The 24,733-nt window shown below is 38.7% G+C and overlaps 1 protein-coding gene across 2 annotated transcripts; it reads right to left on the bottom strand.

Annotated features, from left to right (window-relative positions):
- Window positions 1-2,817: 2,817 nt before the first annotated feature.
- Window positions 2,818-24,553, bottom strand: IKBIP (IKBKB interacting protein). Of its 2 annotated transcripts, none has more exons than XM_045872795.3 (3): window positions 24,090-24,553; window positions 16,990-17,107; window positions 2,818-3,858 (listed from the first exon to the last, which is right to left on the bottom strand). In XM_045872795.3, exons 1-3 carry the CDS (start codon window positions 24,263-24,265, stop codon window positions 3,103-3,105), a joined length of 1,050 nt encoding a protein of 349 aa, XP_045728751.1. In that variant the 5' UTR covers window positions 24,266-24,553; the 3' UTR covers window positions 2,818-3,102. The 2 variants fall into 2 exon arrangements, with proteins under 2 accessions (XP_045728751.1, XP_045728750.1); XM_045872794.2 differs by lacking the exon at window positions 2,818-3,858 and adding an exon at window positions 10,545-13,094.
- Window positions 24,554-24,733: the final 180 nt, after the last annotated feature.

The raw sequence follows: 24,733 nt of genomic DNA, 5'->3' as shown, positions 1-24,733 counted from the left end.
TTGTATTTATTTGTGAGAGAAAGCACAAGCAGGGGGAGTGGGAGAGGGAGAAGCAGGCTCCCCGCTAAGCAGAGAGCCCGTTGTGGGGCTCCATCCCAGGACCCTGGGATCATGATCTGAGCCAAAGGCAAATGCTTAACTGACTGAGCCACCCAGGCACCCCCAGTGCTTAGTCTTTAAATGATATTAAAGCAGGGAAATTCCACAGAAAGCTTAAGATGACTTACCCATAAGAAACCATGCCTATTCCTGCTCAGCGGGGAGTCTGCTTCTCCCTCTGACCCTCCCCCCTCTCATGTGCTCGCTCGCTCTCTCTCAAATAAATAAAATCTTTAAAAAATTAAAAAAAAAAAAAAGAAACCATGCCTATTATTGAAGTGGTTATGTCTTCTGTTAGGAAACAGAACAAAGCTTTCCATTCTCCTGTATTTGCCACAAAAGCTATCTGACCCGAAGACAAGAACATGACTGTAAGCCTAGTGACATTCCAGATTGATTTCAAGCCTCCTTCAAGAAAGTCCTGCTCAGTCTGGCTCCCAAATTACAGATTGGTGAGTTGTCATTTCAATAATAATAGAACTAGCACCAAATAAGTGCTTCATTTATTTGGCACTGATAGGATAGAAACATTACTCATAAATGAATTTTCAGATAGCTGAATTTATATTTTGAAGTGCTGAAAAATTTCTTTTTAAATATTTTTCATGTCTAAAATACTGTCTTATTAAAAAGATTACATGGAACATAATTTACATTTAATTTGACATCATTATGAACATCAGATACCCTATTAGGATGTGCTATGGTGATACTTCCCCTGTGGGGTATAGAGCTATTTACAAAAACACAGTCCCATACTATGTAACTTTTGTTATATTAGTTAATGGCTTTGTCCTTTATGTGCAAAGACACTTTGGATATGTTAATGGTAATATTCACAGCAGTCCTTCTTGTAAGGCAGATATTATTGTCCTTACTTACAGATGAAGAAATTAAAGTTCATATGCACTAAATTTTCTGAGGCCACAGAAATCTGTGGTGACAGAGCCAGGATTAGATCCGATAGCTCTGATTTCAAAATCTCATGTTGTTCCTACTATATTAAATCAGACATGAATCAAATAGAGCTAGTCACTTCAAAGTGTTCTGGAATGGCTCATCCCGGAGCCTTGGGCTTTTTGTCATGGAAGTTAGCTACATACTCTGACTGGATACCCTTCATGCTAGGCATAGGAAACTGGGACTAATGCTGCATGGTTTTTTTTAGGATCATTGTACTTAATTTTACAACTTTATTGAGGAATATTTGATGTGGAATAAATTATACACATTCAGAGAATTTTGATACATGTGAAACCACCATCATAAGATAATAAATACCCTTCACCCCTCGAGATTTCTTTGTGCCTCTTCATAATCTGCTCCTCTTGCCATCCCTAGGCAACCACTGATCTATTTTCTGCCTTTATAGTTTGCATTTTCTAGAATTTCATATACGTAGAATTATATAATGCTGTTTTAAATGTTAGAGCTTCCGGGGTACCTGGGTGGCTCAGTCGTTAAGCGTCCGCCTTCGGCTCAGGTCATGATCCCAGAGTCCTGGGATTGAGCCCCACATCGGGCTCTCTGCTCAGCGGAAAGCCTGCTTCTCCCTCTCCCACTCCCCCTGCTTGTGTTCCCTCTCTCGCTGTGTCTCTCTCTGTCAAATAAATAAATAAAATCTTAAAAAAAAAAAATAAATGTTAGAACTTCCTTCTCTTCTTAGGCTGCTCTGGTCACATCATCACCACACATGAGCTGTGTTGCTTTAGGGCAGTCTCCATCTGAGGCTTGGCAAGCCCCCTGCAATTTATGATGCCTCTCCCTCAAACCTTGCTCTGGCTACCACTTCCCTACTCTATTTTAGGTTATCTTTACCTGTTTCCTAAGGCCATGAAAGACCCAGGAAGTCTTATATTATTCTTTTCCTGCAGCTCCCTGGCTGTGACCTTTCTAGTTTCCTTTCCTCTAAATGAACGCTACAGCCCTGATCCTGATGGGCAGTTCTCTAGTTTGGGCTCCAACCATATGTACTATGCTCCCTGGCAGTCCACAAGGGCAAGTGGGGTTCAGATCCTGCCCCATATAGGTTTCCCAGTGGTAGACTGGCGGATCCTGCTTTTCCCCACTTGTCTGAATGTGTGCGCGCGCGTGTGTGTGTAAGAGAGTGTGTATCGGGAATGCATAGGGTTCTTGCTATATAAAATTGCAAGTATATGTTTTAGCATATTTTTTTGAAAAATCAACGGCTCAACCCCTTAAAATATTTTGTTTTTACTGTTCAGAGTAGAATCTGTTAACCTTAAAAATAAAACAGCCAGTTATTTCACCAGCAACATGGGTTTATTCAGTAATAACAGAGAATCGCAATTCAGGACATGCAAGCTACAGCAAAACCGTAGGCAAGCCCAGAGAACAAAGGAGAGGAATGCTTTTTCGTAGAGGAAAGGGAGCAGTTGGGAGGGGCTGTTATAAACAAAAAGTCCATTGGAGTGAACTGGGAGTTTGCAGTGTGGTGGCTTCTCATTGATTGAGTTGTGACAGTGTCTCACTGGCTGGGCTGCCGTGTCTAGGAGAAAATCCTCCCCCTGCTTCGCTAGTAAAGCATAGGCTTCCTCCTATTTGGCCCAGGGCTGGGCTGCAAAGAGTGGCATGGCATGAGAACTCCCCCTTCTGGCCTTGCAACTCCATTTAAATGAGGTTTCCTTTACTCAGTTTCACAAACCGAATACAAAATGATATTTGCTCCAAAATTTCATTATTTCTGAGTTGTCAGTCTTTTTTTTTTTTTTTTTTTTAAGATTTCATTTATTTATTTGAGAGAGAGAGAATGAGAGACAGAGAGCATGAGAAGGAGGAAGGTCAGAGGGAGAAGCAGACTCCCTGCCGAGCAAGGAGCCCAATGCGGAACTCGATCCCGGGACTCCAGGATCATGACCTGAGCGGAAGGCAGTCGCTTAACCAACTGAGCCACCCAGGCGCCAGAGTTGTCAGTCTTTTTATAACATGACAGAGGTCATGTTATTAAAAAAGTTATTTCAGTCTCATCTAAATAATTTCAAACTAATTCATATCTGAAATGTGTGTTATTTCATCTTTCATATCCTTAATCTCAGCTCGGACTATTGTTAAATTAGATATTTTTTCATTTAAGAAAGCAATTTCTTTCTCTCTTTGTAGTAAGTCAGCAACCAATCTCCCAATGCGTAGTGTTAAATCATTTACCAATGGTTCCAAACGGGAGAAGTCCTTCTTTAGATTATACACCTTTGGTTTTAGATCATTTGCAAAAGTCACTGTCTTCATAACTTTAGCTCTGTCACTTTCTAAGCTTAAAAACCTATCTGTGTGCTTGTTGAAATCATTCTTTAGCTCTGAAAGTATCTTCTTAACAGAGATAATTCTTTGTGAATTTTCAGACGCTGTCTTTCGGAGCACTGCTGTTCGGTCAATGCTACTCGAGAGAAGATCACCTATGTTTTTTACTGTATCTTTTTCTACTTTTTCTATTTTATTTTCTAATTCTTGCGCAGAATCTGTCAATGATGTTACATCAGTTACTAAACCTGAAATACGTCGTATATCTGTTTTTACAGTTGTAATCTTGAGACTAACATCTTTTGCCATAGAAGTTGTACTTTGATCTACTTTTGTCACATCTTGAGAAAGAGTTGTCAAATTGTTGTTCAATATATTCTGTTTTTCAATTATCCTGTTGGACCAAGTTTTCACCTCATAAATTTCCTCCTGTAGACGCTTTAGATGAGCAATTATTTGAAAAGACTTCCACTGTTCCATGATAGCTTCAGACTTCTGACACTATAAGAAAATATAACACCATAATAATTAAATTGATTAAGAGCTTAATATATAAAATTCAAGTTGAATTTTGAACTATAACTTTACCATTCTGGAAAACATGGTAAAAGATGTATCAAGTGACTAATGATTAAGAAGGAAAACATGAAGGACATTTCATAAAATGTCACTGGAAAGAGCATTTTTCAGCTATTTTTATATTATCAGTCCTCTGTACAGGGGCAAAATGAGCTAAATGAGAGACAGTGAGGTATTTTTTCTTGCTGGAGAAGAGAGGAGGGAGCCTCCTCTAGATGAGCTTTGGTAGATTTGTGGGGGTCAAACAAGGCAACATAATTTTTGAAACACAAGTTTGTTTGTAGCTATTTCTAGTGCTAGAATGAAGGGACCAATGTTCAAGACTCCATGTGTATATGCTTTATTGTCCTATTACTTTTAAAGATTTTATCTTTAAGTAACCTCCACACCTAATGTGGGATTTGAATTTATAACCCAGAGATCAAGAGTCGCATGCTCTACCGACTGAGCCAGCCAGGTGCCCCTGTGTATTTCTCCATGAGACCCTGAATAATTCAATTAACTGATTCTTAAGTTCCTACTATGTTAGGCATACCAAGTGTGAGGGATATAAAGATGAGTACAGCTTGGGTTGTGACCTCAACTCAGTTTAGTAGTTTAGTAGAGAAGACAGATATGTAAAAAACAAAGCAATCAACAAAAAAACTTATCTTCAAAATTCTAAAATCTTATGATTCCAAATACAAGTGGTTCTCAACTTTTGTATATTTCCATGCCATCCTCCTTCCTTACCATCCACCTGTAAATTGTCATTTTGGTTTAACCTCTATACATTAGTTGATGAACATTTTTTTTCCTCTTCCCATCCAACCCCTAGTTGATGAACATTTTGAGCCACACAACTACCTGACGGTATTTCAAGTTATTTTCATTGTTTGTGGTAATGTTTGTGTGCACATGTGTGTGTCTGTGTTTAAATAGCAGTGTCAGAGAAGTTGAATATTTTGTTGTTTTTGAATATTTAAAATTTTTTGCAAGTTTTTATTTAAATTCTAGTTAGTTAACCTTTCACAACGTGGCCATTTTCCTCCCTCTAGATGTGCAGTTTGTTCTCTCAGCGTTCAGAATGATTTGATATTTATCTGGCTGTGTTCCAGGGATGAGGTAAGCATAGGGTCCCCCTACTACTCCACTATCTTAATTCCTCCTCCCAAATATTTGAACTTTTATTGCATTGTGTCATCAGTTAATAAAATTAAGAGGGAAAGGAAAAAAATTAAAGTGTGGATTATAGTGATAATAGTATATATATATGAGATATAATCTCATAATACAAAACTGAAAATTATAACAGGAATTGTCAGGTAAAACTAGTAAACTTCAATCAGAAGATTAACTGAAGACTATGGATTCAGCTCAGCTACGGAGGAAAAAAAATTAAAGGACATATGTAAAATATATTGTCAAAGCCTATGTCGAAAGACAGATATACATAGTGATTACACTGAAAGAGGGGGTCTGCTTCATAATGTGTAAGTCAGTCATATGACTTTCACACATTTAACTTTCAACTCATTTTTCAGGAAAGCATTGTTTTATTATTTATTTATTTACTTATTTATTTTAAAGATTTTATTTATTTATTTTTTCCTTTAAGATTTTATTTATTCATTTGAGACACAGATACAGAGAGAGAGCATGAGCAGGGGGAGAGACAGAGAGAGAGGGAGAAGCAGGCTACCCGCTGAGCCAGAAGCCAGATGCAGGGCTTGATCCCAGGACCCTGGGATCAGGACCTGAGCTGAAGGCAGATGCTTAACCATCTGAGCCACCAAGGTGCCCCTATTTATTTATTTTAGAGGGGGGAGGAGGGCAGAGGGAGAGGAAGAAAAAGTCTTTAAAAAAAAATTTTTTTATTGTTATGTTTAATCACCATATATTACATCATTAGTTTTTGATGTAGTGTTCCATGATTCATTGTGCATAACACCCAGTGCTCCATGCAATACGTGGCCTCTTTAATACCCATCACCAGGCTAACCCATCCTCCCACCCCCTCCCCTCTAGAACCCTCAGTTTGTTTTTCAGAGTCCATCATCTCTCATGGTTCGTCTCCCCCTCCAATTTCCCCCCCTTCATAGAAAGAAAGAGTCTTAAGCAGACTCCACTGAGTGCAGAGCGGGAAGCAGGGCTTGATCCCACGCCCCTGAGATCACGACCTGAGCTGAAAACCAAGAGTCAGATGTTTAACCAACTATGTCACCCAGGAACCCTGGAAAGCATTGTTTTAAAGTGGAGATTGTCTATAACTGTGTACTAATAATCAAAACTAGTTGGATCCTCCGTTTATAAGGATATATCAAGAGGATATAAAACTAAGTGAAATAAGTCAGAGAAAGACAAATACCATATGATTTCACTCATATGTGGAATTTAAGAAACAAGACAAAGAGAAAAAAAGAGAGACAAAGAACCAAACTCTTAAATATAGAGAACAAACTGGTGGTTGCCAGAGGGGAGGTGGGTGGGTGGGGATGGGTGAAACAGGTGAAGGGGATTAATCATGATGAGCACTGAATAATGCATAGAACTGTTGCATCATTATATTGTACACCTGAAACTAATACAACACGGTGTGTTAATTATATATGAATTAAAAAAACCAAAATTTTGTTTTTAGAAAACCCTAAGCAACTAATTGGATCCAACAATGTTTACTGGGCCTGTATGTGCTAGTATGATCAAGAACAGTCTCTGCTTTTAAGGAGTTTGTAGTTTAGTTTGGGAATAAATACATTATTTGAAATAAGAAAACAAATGGGTGCCTGGGTGGCTCAGTCAGTTAAGCGTCTGACTCTTGATTTTGGCTCAGGTCATGGTCTCTGGGTCCTGGGATTGAGCCCCAAAGTTGGGCTCTGTGCTCAGTGGGGAGTCTGCTTGAGGATGCTTTCTCCTTTTCCCTTTGCCCCTCCCCCCACTCATACTCTCTCTCAAATAAATAAATCTTAAAAAATAAATAAATAAAATCAGAAAACAAGGAATTAATATGCAGGCTGAAAACCAGTTTTACAAAATAAGATCTACAATTTCATCTAAAGACATCAAGTTTTATTTCTAAAATAATTGTGTATTTCAATGTTTTTTATGAATTACCGTTATAAAATTGCATTTGCCTGGTTTATTGAGCTAATCTTTTGAGATTATTTTGATAACATTAACATGGTTTTATATAATGCAAATAAAAATTTAATGTGTTCAGAATATTATTTTAATGACAGCTTAAAAAAGGAGTAACAATATAGCTGCAAAAAAATGACAAGCTGAAATGAAGCAGAACAGTTATCTCAAAGTAGTAATTCCTTCTCTTTCCCCATTATATATGTTTGATTCCAAAATATATTTTAGGATTTTTCTTCTCAGGTTTATGCTACATTAATTATTGGTGGGGGGAGGTAGCCCCAAATGTTTTTTGGTAGAGAAGTTAGACTGTTAAAATGTTATTATGGGTATGACATTAAAGAGTAACCACAGGGGTGCCTGGGTGGCTCACTTGGTTAAGTTTCTGACTTTGGATCAGGTCAGGTCATGGGTCCTGGGATCAAGCCCTACAGCAGGGCTACCCGCTCAGCGGGAAGTCTGCTTATCCCTCTTTCTCTACCCCTCCCCCACTAGCACGCACGCAATAATAAATAGAAAAAAAAGGGTAACCACAAACAGGAAGGAAATCAAGTAGTGATTTCAAAAGCATGTTTTATTTTTAAGGGAAAGGTTTTGCAAGTGTATTTGTTGAAACAGAGACTCCAAAGGGTGAAGGAAGTAGATGGCTTATTTCATCTAATTCACTATTAGGTTATTGTTTATTAATGTATCTACTCTGGTAGAGTAAATGTAGCCTAACAGTATTACACAGTTAAGACTCCTCAGAAAGAACTTACTTTATTCTTAAAAGGATCAGATCATTAAGAAACAGCTAGTAAGGCTCTCTGTTTCACTTGGTAGCTTAAAAGCAATTTATCATGAACTTGTATTGATATTTACTAAAATATTTATGAATATAGTGTAGGAATAGTCTTGAAATTGTTTCACGAAATACTATTTTTTAAAAAAGATTTTATTTTATTTTTTAAAATTTTATTTATTTATTTGAGAGAGAGAGAGCAGGAACACAAGCAGGGGGAGTGGGAGACGGAGAAGCAAGCTTCCCACCGAGCAGGGAGCCGGATGTGGGGCTCTCATGACACAACCCGAAGGCAGATGCTTAACGACTGAGGCACCCAGGCACCCCTAAAAAAGATTTTATTTATTTGACACAGAGAGAGAGCACAAGCAGGGGGAGCAGCAGAGGGAGAGGGAGAAGCAAGCAAGCTCCCTGCTGAGAAGGGAGCCCAAAGTGGGGCTCAGTCTCAGGACCCTGGGATCATGACCTGAGCCAAAGGCAGATGTTTAACTGACTGAGCCACCCAGGCGCCCCTCACGGAATTATTTTTAAAAATTACTTAGGGCTTGTTTAAACTATTTGCCTAGAATGGACAGAAGTGTTGGAGAGTCCACCCATAGCTCAAAAGATTTTTACTAAATTCCTATCATTTATACAAGGTACTAAGCTAGATGCTGTCCTATAATATTAAATATTGCTGGGTCTACAAGTAGAACAACATGGTTCAAGGGAATGATTTCTGGATCCAACTGGCTTTCCAAAAACTTTGCTAAAGGTTCTTTGATCTTTGTAACTAAAGGACCTGGAAATTTTATTAATCTCTGAAATTAAAAACCATATAAAGCCAGAAGGGGTCTTAGAGAGTTTTTGATACCATTTCCTCATTTTACAAATTAAAAAACTGAGCCCCAAGATAAAATGTTCAAGAACACACAGTGGCAAAGCCTAGATTAGAAGATTCTGGTCTAAGGCTCTTTCTCCACCATTGCTTTCCCACCATTCCCTAAACATTTATTGGTTCCTTCTTATGCCCAAGCCCCAAATAATTTTAGGTCATAGTTAGAACTTTTGGGTGACTTACAGTCTCGTTTAATGGTAACATGGTAGTGGACACATTTGGCTGAATTACAGTTTTTTTAATTCTCAAGATGGTTCTATTGATGGTGGATTTCTTGTGATTTTCTCCCCCTAGTTGAATAGTAGCAGATTGCATTGTATAGTGGGAGGTCAGTGGCCTCTGGAGTTGGACAGACATAGCAGTGTGATTGCAAGTTTCCTAACCTTGCTAAGCCTCAATTTCCTCTTTTTTTTTAAGGGGGAGGGGCGGGGGTCAGGCTTTAAGTTCTTCCTTTTTTTTTTTTTTTTTTAAATTTTATTTATTTACTTTGACAGAGGGAACATAAGCAGGGGGAGTGGGAGAGGGAGAAGCAGGCTTCCCGCTGAGCAGGGAGCCCGATGCGGGGCTCGATCCCAAGGCCCTGGGATCATGACCTGAGCTGAAGGCAGACACTTAACGACTGAGCCATCCAGGCGCCCCTCAATTTCCTCATTTTTAAAATGGGTGTCATGGCTAGCAAAGTTGTAGTGTGAAGCAGGGATACTACAGGTCATTGTAGGTACTCAATACACAGAGCTGTTACTGTGATGATGATGAATGCAGACTTCCTAGCAATGTTTCACACATAATAGGCTCCAATGCTAATTCTCTCCTCCCCTGCTGTGAAAGCTGGGATGGAGCATTTCGATTTGTATTAAGTTAATAGTTCATAGCTGAACTGAAAAAAACAGATGCTGGGTAAATTTGCAGAGCTTTTGCCAACTGTGCACCTAAGTATATAGAGAAATGAATCTTTTTTCATGTGCTTGGTGAATTTGCAGCATCATTTTTTGAAATTTTTTTTATAATCATCATTAATGACATATTAAGCTTTGATCAAGATTATAGATTCATAGAAAGGTCTGTAATCAGGTTGAGATTAAAAATAATGCCATTAACTTTGTATCTTACCAGTTTTCTATGAAACCATAAGGCTAATAAATCAACATTTTTTATTATAAAATATAAAAATACACTTAGTCAACAGCTTCTAATCATTAGGCAAAATTTAAGGAAATATTACTATAAATATATTTTTAAACTTTGCATCCAAAAGTTAAAAAAAATTAGGTGTTTATTTTGTAAAAGTGATTTATTTATACTAAATTTAAAATATGGAGCCAGTAGTACTCTATCAGAAAATAATTGATATATTATCAATTACAAAGATACAAAAATGTGTCTTAGAATACGGTAATCTTCCTTAAAGGAAAGACTAACAATGTAATTTAATATTTGATACACAGGGAAGTTTTTGAAATTTCAAGTATCTGTGTTATATAAATGAATGTAAGAAAGAGAGGAAGACAAATTAGGTACATCTAAATCTGTCTACTGACAATTTTTCATAGGAAAACCTCTGAGTAAAGGAAAATATACGCATGTACATAATATGTATATACATATACACAATAGTTTTCTCATGGAATACTTGTAGAAGGGTAGTTTTTGTTTCCCTTGTAACTGTCACTATAGAACACAGTGGTCACCTGGTTTCCATTTATTTTCTGTAGCGACTACTATGGTATATACAAGTTAATAATAATGTTGTATCAAATCTGGTGATAGGCCAAACAAACTACGAGAGATCACATCTGCCATGACGGGATGGAGGTTGAAACAACAAAGTTCTAGTGGACTTTAGAATCTATTTTATTGGCATTAAAACAAAGACAAACAAATACAATTTTGTCAGTGCACACAGACAAGAACTTAGACATTCAGACGTCAAGGAATTTAATGTTAAGATTCCAGATATTAATGATATGCTCTTTAATAGTAGCATTCTTTCAGGCTTATTTTTATTACCCATGGCTGTCTACCAGAGGCCCTCCTAACCCAAAAGTAGAACTTGTTTGGGATTTTTCAAAAAATGTGCAAATTTACATAATAAAACTACCTGTCTACAATTGACTGCTTTCAAGTTCTTTGTGTTTAATTCCACTGATATTACATTATAAAACTGGGACTACAGTTGGTTATTGGCAAGAAGACACAAGTAGGAACAGTACTTCCATATGCGGTTGACTCAGTTTTCAACACCAAGTTTGGACACTCTTGATACATCAGTTACCAATAAAAGTTTTATGTGTTTCCCGACCCTGCACATTTCCAATTATCATTATTGGAAAAATCTGACTAGATCTCCCCTTAATCACATCTCAGTATGTCCACATCTTATTCCTTATGACTTCATTATATGATTTAGAGTAAAATCAAATCATCATGTAAAACAAATTTGTCTGGGTAATTAGTTTGGGAACTCTTTAAAACAATGACATATGTTTAATTACCACAGTTATCATAATTTTTCAATATGCTGCTTTTTCCTCTTTGAAATAGGCCACAGGTGTATTGGTATTTTTTTACTGTAGATAGAATAATTTATCTAGGGATCATGTGTCTAGCAAACTCAAGAGTTTGTAACACAGTTAGAACCTTAAAAAAAAAAAGCCCAGGTATACAAAGATACTCCAAAAGTCCATACTTCATACACAATTCATAGGTAAAACTTTCAATAAGAACATATTTAGTCCTTTTTTTTAATTAAAAAAATGTTTAAAGTAATCTCTATGCTCAACATGGGGCTCAAACTCATGACTGCGAAATCAAGAGTCAGGCACACCCATATTTACTCATATTTAAAAATTCTTACAAGTATCTGTAATACACTTTAGAACCTTAATAAAAAGTAAAAATGTTTGCCAGGCTCCACAGTTTTCAAAAAGTACGTATTGATTCACAGCAAAGCACCTCATGCTTTCCTTTGGTAATGTTATTTTTCATTTTAGACAAAATTCCTATGAACTTGGTGGTCTGGATCTTAGCCTGCAGTAAATTACAAAGTAAGTGCAGAACTGGTTAGGCAGGCACAGTACCTCCCAACCAACCTGACAGTAATGGGCCAATAGGTCACATCTTTAGGTGACAGAAAACGTCTAAGAAATAGACATAAGTTTTGAAAAAATAGCAAACTAGGTCGTTTTGTGAGAAGGGAAACCCTCCTCAATAGCTTCTAGAGGTGTTAACATGTTTGGGTCCAATATAATAGGTGAAATTCATAATAATGTCCATTACTTATCAGAAAAAACATTTAAAATATTAAGTATATTGCTTTAAAAAGGTGGGGATATATTTTGGAAATATTTCTATTTAAAATGCCTAAAATGAAATAAATTTTATTGCTTAAACAGATAAGCTTTCATTATCTGGATAATCCATGTGTGTGGATATGTCACTTACTTGCCAGTAATGTAGGATAAAGTGAGGCATATCAAAATAACACAAAAACATGGAACTAATAAGTTTATATATAACAATATGGTCATCAGAATAAATGTGGTGCATTTAAAAGTCACTATCAGTTCCTTTACTTTCTAGATTATATTCTTCTAAAGTGCCCTTTTCTCTTGTACTTGAATATACCATAAAATCATGAACTTTTCCTTTCAGAACATCCAGTTCATTTTGCATCTTTAATATGCTATTATCATACTGAATTCCTTCAAGGGTTTTCTGCATCTCCATTATTTCAGATACTGCTTTCAGCATATCATCTTCCATATTAAACATCTGAGTAGTTAAGTCTTCCATTTTTTTTTCTGTCCCTATCAGATCCTGAGAGACTCTGAGAACAGAACGAATAGCACTCTCAATTGTTGGCAAATGTGTCTTGCATTCTTCAACTTTGGGTTCATAGCTGGAAAGTTTATTAGCCAGGTCTTCATCTCTGGCAAAGAGAGCATGCTGTTCTTCTTCCAGCTTTTCCACTGCTTTTGTATCAGCGCCAAGCTGCTCCTCTACTCGTAGAAGATCCTCTTCTTCTTGTCTTTTTACTGTTCTAATATTTCTTAGTGTGCTTTCTTCCAAATCTTTTAGCCTTTCAGTGAGCAATTTTATTTCTTGTTCAGCTGAGTTAATTTGGACAGTAACTTGAGAATGTATGTGTTTTGATTCTGATTTGAAAATGTCTGTATTAACATTCATTTCTTCTAGGCTTCTTTTCCAGAAATCTGAAACATTCTGGAATTTCTCATTAAGACTTTGCATCTTTTGGGTGAGCAACTCTTCACTATTTTGGATGTCACGCATGATACTTTGGAGGCTGGATACTTCTTGCTCAAACTGGGTCACCAAAGACATGGATGATGTAGCTTCCTGCAGGATACTTTCAGTAGACTCAAGCTGCATTTGTAACACAAAACAATTCCCAAGGCTACTTAATAAGTTTTTTTTTTTAAGAGAGAGAGAGAGCATGAGCGAGCAAGGGGAGAGGGGCAAAGGGAGAGGGAGAGAGAGAGTCCATACTGGGCGTGGAGCCTGACATGGGGCTTGATCTCATGACCCTGAGATCATGACCTGAGCCAAAATCAAGAGTCGGACACTTAACCAACTGAACCACCCTTAATAACTTTTATATTAGGGAAATACACTTTAATAAGCACAGGCCCAGTTCAAATTCTGAAGATGTCTAAAATATCCAAGTATATCAGAACCATAATGACAAAAACATTCATGACTTTAGTAGTTGTTTTAACAGATTTAAAAACAAATATAATAGATTAGCACTATGGGAGAAAAACACACACCTGAATTTATAAACCTAAATATTTGTACATTTTCATGGAGGGACATTCAAGAGAGAAATGTTGAAGAAGTCTGAAGTATATCACATTTCCTTCTTTTCTTACTCCAATGGAAAGCAACTTAGTTGTCATTCTTATAGTTATCTGGCTTTTGTAGAAACTATAACTGAGTTAATAAAATTTGTTAAGTTTCCTAAATTATCTGATTCTGGAAGAGTTTCTGCCTGAAAATTTCTTGACTGACCTCTTACAGGTAAGGTACCAGAATCAGATCTTAAAGATATAACAAAGGCAGAAATGAATAAAAGTCCAGTTTAGTGAGGTAACTCACATCAAATAGTAACATGTGCTAAATATCTGTAAATTGTGGTAAGCTCCTGACATTTCCTCATATATGTCCAGAATACAGGAGGCTGTGGACCTCTTTTAGCTTATACTCACACACAGATAACAGCCTCAGAGACTACAGGAAGCCCTAGAATGATCGTTAACTTATTAAATGTTTGCAGCATTGTGTTGAAGGCATAATACTGTACAAGACATGGTTCTGCCCTTAAGCAGCTTAGTTTAACTGGGGAGAAAGCCAAGTCTACATGTGTTATGATGGGGAAGAGCTATGGAAGCACTTACATGGGGCACCCAAACCAGACTTCAAGGATCAAGGAAAATATTCTAGAAGTATTATCTAATATCTGCTTCTAGTTAGCTTCTTTTCTAAATCATCCTACCACACTACAGCCAGATGAAGCTTTTAAAAACTGCTATGCACATCATGGTACGACATTAAAAAACCCACGATGTTTCCTAATACTTCTAGGATGAAGTCCCAAATTTATCTCTTTACATGCTATTTTTTCCTCGTTGCTTAGCTCAGTTCTGTCTTTCCTTCAAGGCTCAGAGCAGATCTCAGCTCCTCAGTGCAGCATTCTTCCATAGCCCAAACTCCTGGAGCACCTATCGTGTTGTGTATTTGACACCTATTTGGCACTCAGCACACAAAATTAGAGAAGTTTTGACCTTGTGCTAGCCACTAGATATGAAAATAGGGACATAATATAGTTCCTGGCTTCATAATTTGACAAAGGAGACAGCATTTTGGATCTTTTACATTACATATTCTGGAGTCCCACTAAGATTTATTGATTATCCTCTGTTCCATTATTAGGCACTAAGGATATAAAGACAGAATGTTTGCTTAAAGAGCAGAAAAGGAGGCAAATTAATAACAACAAAAACTCACAAATTTACTATTTGTGTCATGATAGAATTAGTATGCAGAGAATGGATGCTCTGAGGAGAGATCAGTAGTCTGGAGCAGAATGAGGAAAGGCTTAGAAGTGACTCTGAAATCTGACTCTTGAACAGACTGATGTTACTAGTCAGGTGAGGATATGAGAGATTCTAAATTCCTTAGGGGAAGAGACCATGTCTTATGCCTTTTGTAGCTCCCATATCTTAGGGTATAAAAAACATGTTTGTTGACATTTAGGAAGAAGAATGGCCTTAATCTTCTGGGCCCACCCCAACCAAGACCTGAAGCAATCCCAGGTGATAGAAACAATGTGTAACAGTACTAATATAATAAGCCACTGTGAAACCTTACTTAAAAATTATTTTTAGGGGTACCTGGCTGGCTCAGTCGATAGAGCATGCAACTCTTGATCTTTGGGGCTGTAAGTTTAAGCCCCACACTGGGTGTAGAGATTACTTAAAAATAAAATCTTTAAAAAAATTATCTTTAATGTACACATGTAGCTATTATACAAGATCCTTTAGAAATCAGTTCTGAGAAATATTTGGACATCAGTAATACTGTTAAGTTTAATTGTCTTATTATCAGCTTTTTGAAGAGGTAAGCTTATCTTCATCTAAGGTAATTTCCTGTTTAGGCTGTTCACCAGAGCATCACTGTAATCTGGAGGCAGTATACCCCAGGAGACCCCAAATATAAGATCAGATCAACTTTTCAAAATAGTAAAGGTCTCAAGATTGAATCTGAAAATATACAGTGACTAGTATGCTACAATAATTTGCATTTAAGGGCTGTCAATATATCCTAAGTTTTTTCATTTTTTTTTAAAAAGAGCTTCATACCATAAATTTATTTCTGTTCAAAGTTTTCAAAAAGTTTGCATATATATTGTATCACATCTGAGCCTTATAAAAATCTTGTTATTCTCACTTAATAAATGATGAAATAGAGGCTAAGAGAAGTTATTTTTTCAAGTTCACACAGGTGTGATGAGAGCCCACATCTAGTTGTTTTCCCCTCCTACTGATTATGCTGGCCTTTAGGACCAGCTTTGCGAAAGGGCAGCTATTGTTGAATTAGTCCGAGGGAAGACTGGGAGAGAAAGAGCTTTGCAAAGACTAAATATTTCTTGGATAATGATGATATTTTAAAAATCTGCCTCAAAAAACATTTTAATTGCCACCAAATTTTTCATTTAAAAAGGACGTCTTTCTTCAAAATTTGTTTTCAACAGCTTTTAAGTATGTGGAGTTTCTATCTCCTGGGATTTATTTTTCTACAACTCTGTTCCCTCTGATTAGAGGAGCCCCTAACAAGTATAACCAGATTCCAACTTGAGCCCTATGTCAAAATACCATTATGCAGCATTATGTAGCTTCTTCCCAAGGCCCCTGGGCTCACCCTCTGTGGAATCCCCTGGCACGTGTGAGGAATGCATAATTTTCATCTATGGTTTTTCTCTTCTGGGGGATTGATTATATACTAATTCTCTGCATGAGGCCACAGGAACTCAGACCCTCTATTTAATTTTCCTGTTTTTGAAAATCCCTGCTCACCTTGGTGCCGAGCACAAATCCTTGTCTACCTTATGACATGAGTAAATGTTTAGTGAATGAATAAATGAACAAAGGAGGCATGTTTCCCAATGATAGCTTGGTTCCTGGTAGCCAGACAATTCCTGCATGATGCCTTATTGATTGCAGAAGCATGGTAGTTAAAAATTTGTTATGTCTCACATTTCTAAGAATTCCAGTAATAATGCATCTGCATTTGCAGCTTGAAGAAACACAACATACACATGGATTTTAATTTTCATTTGGCTACAAAATCAATATTTATTTTTAGGTTAGTCATTCTTATATGCAGAAGTATACAAATTTACCAACTAGAAAGTAAAGAAAAAAAACCTGATAGTCTTTGCCTAGCAAGTGCTGTTCCTATTCTAATTTTATACGTAAAGACCAATCATATTTTCAGTGCTCTAGACATTTGATATTTAAATATAAAATTGGAGTCATATCATTATAAACAGTAACATTTGCTATATTAAAACAACCCTGTCGTTTCAAAATAATCTGAGTCTAAATTGGATTGAAGGGAGAAATGTACAAAACCACTGAGAGTTAAAACAGTAATCGTCTAACAGGCAGGAAAAAGTAAGTTATAAACTGGGATAGAAGGGTGGTAGAAGGGAAGAAAAATGGGGAAATCTACCCAAATAAGTCAATTAATAATTAATTACCTTTTCTGAAATTAAACTGATTTTACTTTGAAGTCCTTGGAACTTGTTCGTTTCTATTTTCAGTAACTGGTATTGGCTTTCCACCTTTGCAAACTTTTCCGACTGCTGAAATACAAACCTGGAAAGAAAAAAAAAATCACTACCTCCTAATTCATATCCATTTAAGTTTGAATTGTAAAGGAACATTTTATAATTCTGATAAGGACAACATAAATTCTGGTATGAGTAGTGACAGCTTTTAGTAGTTTATTTCAACAAATTAATAGAAAGTGAAACTCTATCCTGTTCAAGTCCCAGTCCAGTGAGTGAGATGGTATGATAGTTGTATGCACAAGAAATATTTTGGAGGAAGAAATGACGAGTTATCTAGAATAAGATATGGGATCTCTACTATTTTTCTCAAGGCCATATTTGGGCAATATCTAGAAAATAAGTGTTTTCATACTGAAATGTAGAAGGCAAGAGTTACCCATATAAAAAAGTATTTTTAAATTAAAATGTAGGAGAGAAATAAAGCAGTGGAATGGAAGAGAGAGATGAGGACTAGAAGTTGAAAAATAACAAGTCAAAACTACGAAAACAGGAGTCATTGTCAAAGTAGCAACAGAACACACATGCAATGCTGGCTGTATAATCTCTACAATTGGTTATACTCAATATACGAGTCATATGGGTGTACTTTATTTTTTTCATATAGGTGTACTTTAGATGCCACTCTAAAATTGGAGTATATTCTTCATCCGATAAGTAGTAAAGGTTGTAGAAGCATAAAAAAGTTATCCCAATCTTAAAAACAATAAATAGACTTTCGTTTGTATAGGACGAAATAAGCAAATGCAAAAGAAATGCTTTGGATCTAATGATTTTGGTTCATCTACTTTTTAAAAAAAATTTATTTATTTGGGAGAGAGACAGAGAGAGCATGAGCAGGGGAGAGAGGCAGAGGCAGAGGCAGAGGCAGAGGGAGAAGCAGAGGCAGAGGGAGAAGCAGACTCCCTGCTGAGCCAGGAGCCTGACATGGGGCTCCATCCCAGGACCCTGGGATCATGACCCAAGCTGAAGGCAGATGCTTAACTGAGCCACCCAGGTGCCCCTTGGTTCATCTACTTCTTTTTTTTTTTTTAAGATTTTATTTATTTATTTGACACACAGAGAGAGAGCACAAGCAGGGGGAGCGGCAGGCAGAGGGAGAAGCAGACTCCCCGCTGAGCGGGGAGCCCGATGCTGGACTCGATCCCAGGACCCTGAGATCATGACCTGAGCCGAAGGCAGATGCTTAACCGACTGAGCCACCCAGGCGCCTGGTTCATGTACTTTTTTTTTTTTTTTTTAAAGATTTTATTTATTTATTTGAGACAGAGAGAATGAGAGAGAGAGAGCACATGAGAGGGGAGAGGGTCAGAGGAAGAAGCAGACTCCCCGCCGAGCAGGGAGCCCGATGCGGGACTCGATCCCGGGACTCCAGGATCATGACCTGAGCCGAAGGCAGTCACTTAACCAACTGAGCCACCCAGGCGCCCTGGTTCATGTACTTTTGACTCAATTCTTTGGGCTCAGAAAAAGCAGCAGTTGAAATTCTTCTTGTATTTATTGAGTCATCAAAAAGTGGTGGGGCAGAACCCTAAGAAGAGAGTGCTTAAATCATAGTACATAGACCAGTGGTTCAAAAGCTTTGCTGCATATTGGAGTCACTTGTCTGCTTTTAAAATAAAGTCTAGTGCCTAGGTCCCACCCACAGAAATTCTGACTTATGTGGTTTAGGCTGTGATTTGGATACTGGAAATCTTAAAAGCTCCGCAGATTATCTGAGTACTCAGTCAAGCTGAGAAGCACTAATTGATAGTGTTTTATGAAACTGACTTCCACTGAAAGACAAACATTTAAAGATCGCAAAACTCAAAGGAGAAATGAAAGACTTCTAAGCTTTGTGTATCACTGCAAATGATGCTTCAAATTCATAAATGTTATTAGGCTAACTTGCTATAAAACTGTCCAAAACTAAAAAGGACTTTTTGCTTTTTGAACAATGTTTACAATATTGGATAAAATAAGTTTTTTTTTTTTTTTAAAGATTTTATTTTTGACAGAGAGAGAGTGTACAAGCAGGGGAAGCAGCAGGCAGAGGGAGAGGGAGAAGCAGGCTCCCCGCCGAGCAGGAGCCCGATGTGGGGCTTGACCCCAGGACCCCGGGATCATGACCCGAGCTGAAGGCAGATGCCCAACCGTCTGAACCACCCAGGCGCCCCGGATAATATAAGTTTTTTTAAAAAATATTTTATGTATTTATTTTAGAGATAGAGAGCCTGAGTGGGGGGAAGGATCAGAGAGACAGGGAGAAGCAGACTCCTAGCTGAGCGCAAAGCCCAACATGGGGCTTGATCCCATGACCCTAAGATCATGACCTGAGCCGAAATCAAGAATCAGACGCCTAAACGACTGAGCCAGGCGGCCCATAAAATAAGCTTCTTTTGATGATGGCTAGTGTCTGTCCTATGAGATAACAGTGAATTAAGTAAGCCCAGGTTACATAACTAGCATAGACTGACTTTTCTCCTATGTGCTAATATGACTTTTAAATAACATTTCTGGTTATTAGAAAATGCCATTATTCTAATTTTCAAAGATGAATGTGTAGACTTAATTCTTTTTTATATTGGCTGTTTCATTCTTGGATTTTAAGAGATTCTTTTCAGAGTATAGGCTTATCTGAGATCATCAGACAGAAACCAAGGATGTCGAACACCCTAAAGAAAGAAGTCTAATTTCAGAGATTAGTTTTATCACTCATTACTCCAGTGTTACCTCTGGGATTTATCCTGTAGATCAGAATGTTTATTCAGAATAAAACTGTTATTATAAGAATCTTTTTGTAAAGGTTGATCCACTACTATAACACATTATAGCACTTTCCATTTTATTAAATATTTTAATGTCTATTTCTGGACTTCTCTTCAAAATTCAAATAGTTAAGCAAAACCTTGACCTTGAAGAAAACTATGTCATGCTAGTGCAAATATCATCTCTGATGATAATTTGTAGGTTTTTTTCATGGTTAGCTTCTCAACAAAATAAAAAAAAAGATTCACCATTACTACATATGAATAATAAGAAAAATATATAAGAAAAAACAAGCATAGAGGTGCCTGGGTGGCTCAGTTGGTTAAGCGTCTGCCTTCGGCTCAGGTCATGATCCCAGGGTCCTGAGATAGAGCCCTACGTGGTCAGGCTCTCTGCTCAGTGGGGAGCCTGCTTCTCCCCTTCCCTCTCCCTCTCTCTCTGCCTGCTTGTGCTCACTCTCTCTGTCAAATAAATAAATAAAATCTTAAAAAAAAAAAAGAAAAAACAAGCATAAAGTTGACTCTGCTAGTAATGAAAAAAATGAAAAGCAGTTTGTATGTGCTGAATTCAAACACATTCATTTTCTTTTTCTTTTTTTTTTAAAGATTTTATTTATTTGTTTGAGAGAGAGAGACACAGCGAGAGAGGGAACACAAGCAGGGGGAGTGGGAGAGGGAGAAGCAGGGCCCCGCGGAGCAGGGAGCCCGATGCGGGACTTGATCCCAGGACTCTGGGATCATGACCTGAGCCGAAGGCAGACGCTTAACGACTGAGCCACCCAGGCGCCCCATTTTATTTTTCACTTAGATGTGCCAGGCACCATTCTAAAATGATTTGTAAATATTAACTCTGTTAACATTAAGGAAGAGGATGATTTTCTAGAAGTCAATGTTGACAGAAGGTAACTTCATTCCTGAAAAACTAAATTTTTTGAAATTGGCATCCAGGTTAGTGTCCAAAGTGCTTTGTTCCCTTTTTATGAGTCAGAGGTATATATATATATACATTTTTTTTAAGTAGGTTCCACACCAGCATGGAGCCCAACATGGGGCCTAAACTCACAACTCTGAGATTGAGACCGGAGCTGAGATTAAAAGTCAGATGTGGGGTGCCCCGGTGGCTCAGTCGGTTAAGCATCTGCCTTCAGCTCAGGTCATGATCCCAGCATCCTGGGATCAAGTCCCGCATCAGGCTCATTGCTCAGTGGGGAGCCTGCTTCTCTCTCTGCCTGCTGTTCCCCCTGCTTGTGTTCCCTCTCTCTGACAAATAAGTGAATAAAATCTAAAAATAAAAAAGTTAGATGTTTAACCAATCAGAGGCATATTCTAACAAGAAGTTAAAGGCCCCCTTATTCCCTGTCTTCCTCAGTTTAGATGAGACAGACAGGGTCTGCTAAGAGCTATAGCTTCTAGTTAGAAAAGGACTATAAATAGTTCTGGACTAGGGATTTTTATTTCTAGGGTTTTGGCCTCTTAGATTAGTATCAGATGGAGGTAGCATATCATACTGGGTAAGAGTACGGAACTGAGCAACTTTGGCTTTGCCATTTACTAGCTGTATAATCATCTTGGGCAAGTTATTTATCTTTGCTATAGTTTCCTCATCTGTAAAGTGGGAATAATAATAATACTTCATAGGGTTGTTGTAGAGATTAAATAGGTTCAAATTTATGCAGTTAGGGTACCACACATCAGTTACTCTTTTTAAGTACCTTGGCCATTTCTTTCAGACTGCTTTGTGCAGCTGCTTTTCCATCCCTCTATAGTTCGTTCCAAACCTATAGTGGTATAAAGGATCAGGTTTTCCTCCTGCTTACACCTGATGGAAGCCCCAGGCCTGTCCACCTTTGAAACCAGTGTTGAGCTTATAGCAAATCAAGGATGGAATGGACAGATTAGACCACTTACAGTTCAGAGCCCAACCTGGGGCTTGATCCCACAACCCTGAGATCATGACATAAGCTGAAATCAAGAGTTGGACGCTTAACTGACAACCACCCAGGCGCCCCCATAGATTTGTATTAGTGTTTTCCCAGAACAGTAACTAAATTATTGAAAAGCTGAACATTCTGTGATGTAATTTATCTCTTATGAATATCAATCTTTGGATAATTGAGAATTAGTAAATTTAATAACTAAAACCAGTTTACTACGTTCCAGAGAGAAGCAACATATACAGACGATCTTCAACTTATAATGGTTTGACTTAGATTTTTGACTTTATGATGGTATGTAAGTGATAGGAGCTCAGTAGAAACTGTACTTTGAATTTTGACCTTTTCCTAGAGTAGCAGTGAGATCCTGATCCTCTTCTTGGTCGGATCCTCTCCCCTGATGCTGGGCAGTGCCTGCAGCAGCAGCTCCCTGTGATTAAGTGACCATGATTCACTTATAACCAATCTGTACCTATACAAGCATTCTGTTTTTTTACTTTCAGTACAGTATTCAGTAAATTACGTAAGATATTCAATACTTTCTTGTAAAATAGGCTTGTCAGATGACTTCGCTCAACTGTCTGCTAATGTTAAGTGTTCTGAACACATTTAAGATAGGTTAGGCTAAGCTATGATGTTTGGTAGATGAGGTGTATTAAATGCATTTTTGACTTATGATATTTTCAGCTTACAATGGGTTTACTGGGAAGTAACCCCATCCTAAGTCAAGGAAGATCTGTATCTTTTAGCCTATTAGCTCTATTACTGAGTAACTTTCTCAGTATAAAAGGGTTTTTATTTCCCTAACGAAGGTCATGCATTTTAAGACATAAGAGCAGTTTATTTACAAGAGTAAATTTATTAAAAAGGGTAAATTCATTCTTTTAAGATCAAAATCAAAATATTACATAAACAAAATGCCATATTACTAACATGAACATCCTTTTTTTGAAGAGAACATTTATTTATTTTTTAAAGATTTTTATTTATTTGACAGAGAGAGAGAGCACAAGCGGGGGGAGCAGCAGGCAGAGGGAGAAGGAGAAGCAGGCTCCCAGCTGAGGAGGAAGCCTGATGTGGGGCTCGATCCCAGAACCCTGGGATCATGACCTGAGCCGAAGGCAGATCCCTAACAACTGAGCCACCCAGGCATCCCTTGAAGAGAACATTTAATAACATCTACTTTATTGTAACAAATGTTTTATTAATTTCAACTCAGGATGAGTTACCAGTAGAGTATAATTCAAAATTTATTACAATCAAAAATGGTCTACACTAAAGGAAGTCCAGGGTCCCTCCTCTATTACTCTTGAAGATGAATAACTATCTTCTAAATACTTTAAAAATCGGTGAAAAGTGGAGGGAAATTCTAATTTAAAGCACGAGTCTTGTTATTAAGATGAAATAGGTTATTCCTAAAGAAAATGATTGGGGAAAATAAAATTACTAAGTTGGTTTTAAGGTTTTTTCTTTCTTTCTTTTTTCAAAGATTTTATTTTTGAGAGAGAGAGCGCCCGCGAGCGAAAGCACAACCGGGGCGATGGACCGGGGAGCCCACGCAGGCCTCCATCCCAGGACCCCAGGATCATGACCTGAGCCGAAGGCAGACGCTTGACTGACTGAGGCACCAGGCACCCCTTAAGGTTATTTCTAATACTAATTTTTTTTTCTATAACAACAATGTATTGCTATTTGCTTGGTTTAAAATTTGGTTTAAAAACTATGGATGTTCAGTTTCAGGTGAACACAAATGCTACACTTTTGTCATTTTACAGTACTAAAATTCAATCTGTAACTTAGGAAGACACTTTAAATTCATAACGCATGAACGAGGATGGAAATATGAGAAATCCTCAAACTCTGATATTGTCATACTGAGATATGCCCTGAGATCATACCGAATGATTTAAAGACCGCCAACGTTGCCATTAGGCATTTATGGGGTGAGGGTGGGGCAACTGTGTCCAAGGCAAATGTGCAGCGGACAGGAAATGGGTTACGAAAACGGAAAAGCTTCGGACGTGTAGCAGGCGCTTAATAAAGTTTGGTCAAATCCGCATCTCAAGAAATGGCTGACTCGTTCCCAGACCTGAGTCTCAACTCCAGTTGAGTGATCGGGGCACACTACTAATACAAAAGAAAAATGAGTTGTAAGAAAGAGCGAAAAAAAAAAAGGGCTGTCCCTTTTTTGGGGTCAAGGCAGAGGAACAGAAGCCGCAGGTCTGGGGTTGGGAGGTTAGCGGGATGCCGAGCCGGGCGAGGCCCGGAGAAGAGTGGGGCGACCGCGGGAGGCCGGACACAGGGCCCGGGCGGCCTCGCGTCCACTTACCAGGCCAGGCCCAGGCACGTCCCCAGCGACAGCAGGCTCACGCCGGTCCGGGGGTCCGCCCAGCCCCCGCCTCCACCGCCCCGGGCCTCGGGGCTCTTCCCGCCGTCGCTCCGCTTCCCCGGCTCCGAGGGGGCTCCCTTGGGTCCCGACTTCTTCCGGCTCTTCACCTCCGACATGTCTGAGGACGCGACAAGCCCCGGGCGCCTTCTTCACCCTGGGGGGTCGGGACTGGGCCTCCTCAGCCTCCGCGGGACGCCTCAGCGGTGACCGCGCCCCCTCCTGGACTTGGCACCGCCCACAAACTCGCCCCCTCTTCTCCCGGCCGTTCTCTCTGCTTCAGAGCGTCCCCCAGCCACCCGCCCTCTAGTTCCTCCAGCAGAGGCACCTGGCGAACCTCCTTTCCCTTTCCATTAAAGCCGCAAACTTGAGGAAATCGTGGCTTCCCGGCGCGCGCGGACCGCCGGGCAGCGAGGGGGCGGGGAAGGGTAGCGCGCGCCACGTGGAGCGCGCCGCCGCCTGGGTCCTCTGTCCTCGGAAAGAGGCGCGCCGCCGTGGCTTAGCCCCGCCCCGCCGTGGGGTGGGGCGGAGGGCGCTTTTTTAGGCGCGCGCGGGCGCTCGCCGCGGCTGGGGCGCGCGGGGCAGCG

This window comes from Mirounga angustirostris, unplaced genomic scaffold (assembly GCF_029215605.1).
Source record: "Mirounga angustirostris isolate CCGP_5_RB_7025 unplaced genomic scaffold, mMirAng1.0.hap1 SCAF_5, whole genome shotgun sequence".
In the NCBI taxonomy this organism is placed as follows: Eukaryota; Metazoa; Chordata; class Mammalia; order Carnivora; family Phocidae; genus Mirounga; species Mirounga angustirostris.
Note: the sequence above shows the minus strand (reverse complement) of the source record. Positions and strands in the feature narration are given on the sequence as shown.

Excerpts from the sequence above, each read along its gene's own strand:
- IKBIP (XM_045872794.2), bottom strand. The coding sequence starts at position 24,265 with ATGTCGGAGGTGAAGAGCCGGAAGAAGTCGGGACCCAAGGGAGCCCCC. Across the intron at positions 17,108-24,089 it reads ACGTGCCTGGGCCTGGCCTG|GTTTGTATTTCAGCAGTCGG; the intron begins GTAAGTGGACGC and ends TTTTCTTTCCAG. Across the intron at positions 13,095-16,989 it reads TCAGTTTAATTTCAGAAAAG|CTTGAGTCTACTGAAAGTAT; the intron begins GTAATTAATTAT and ends TTACAAATGCAG.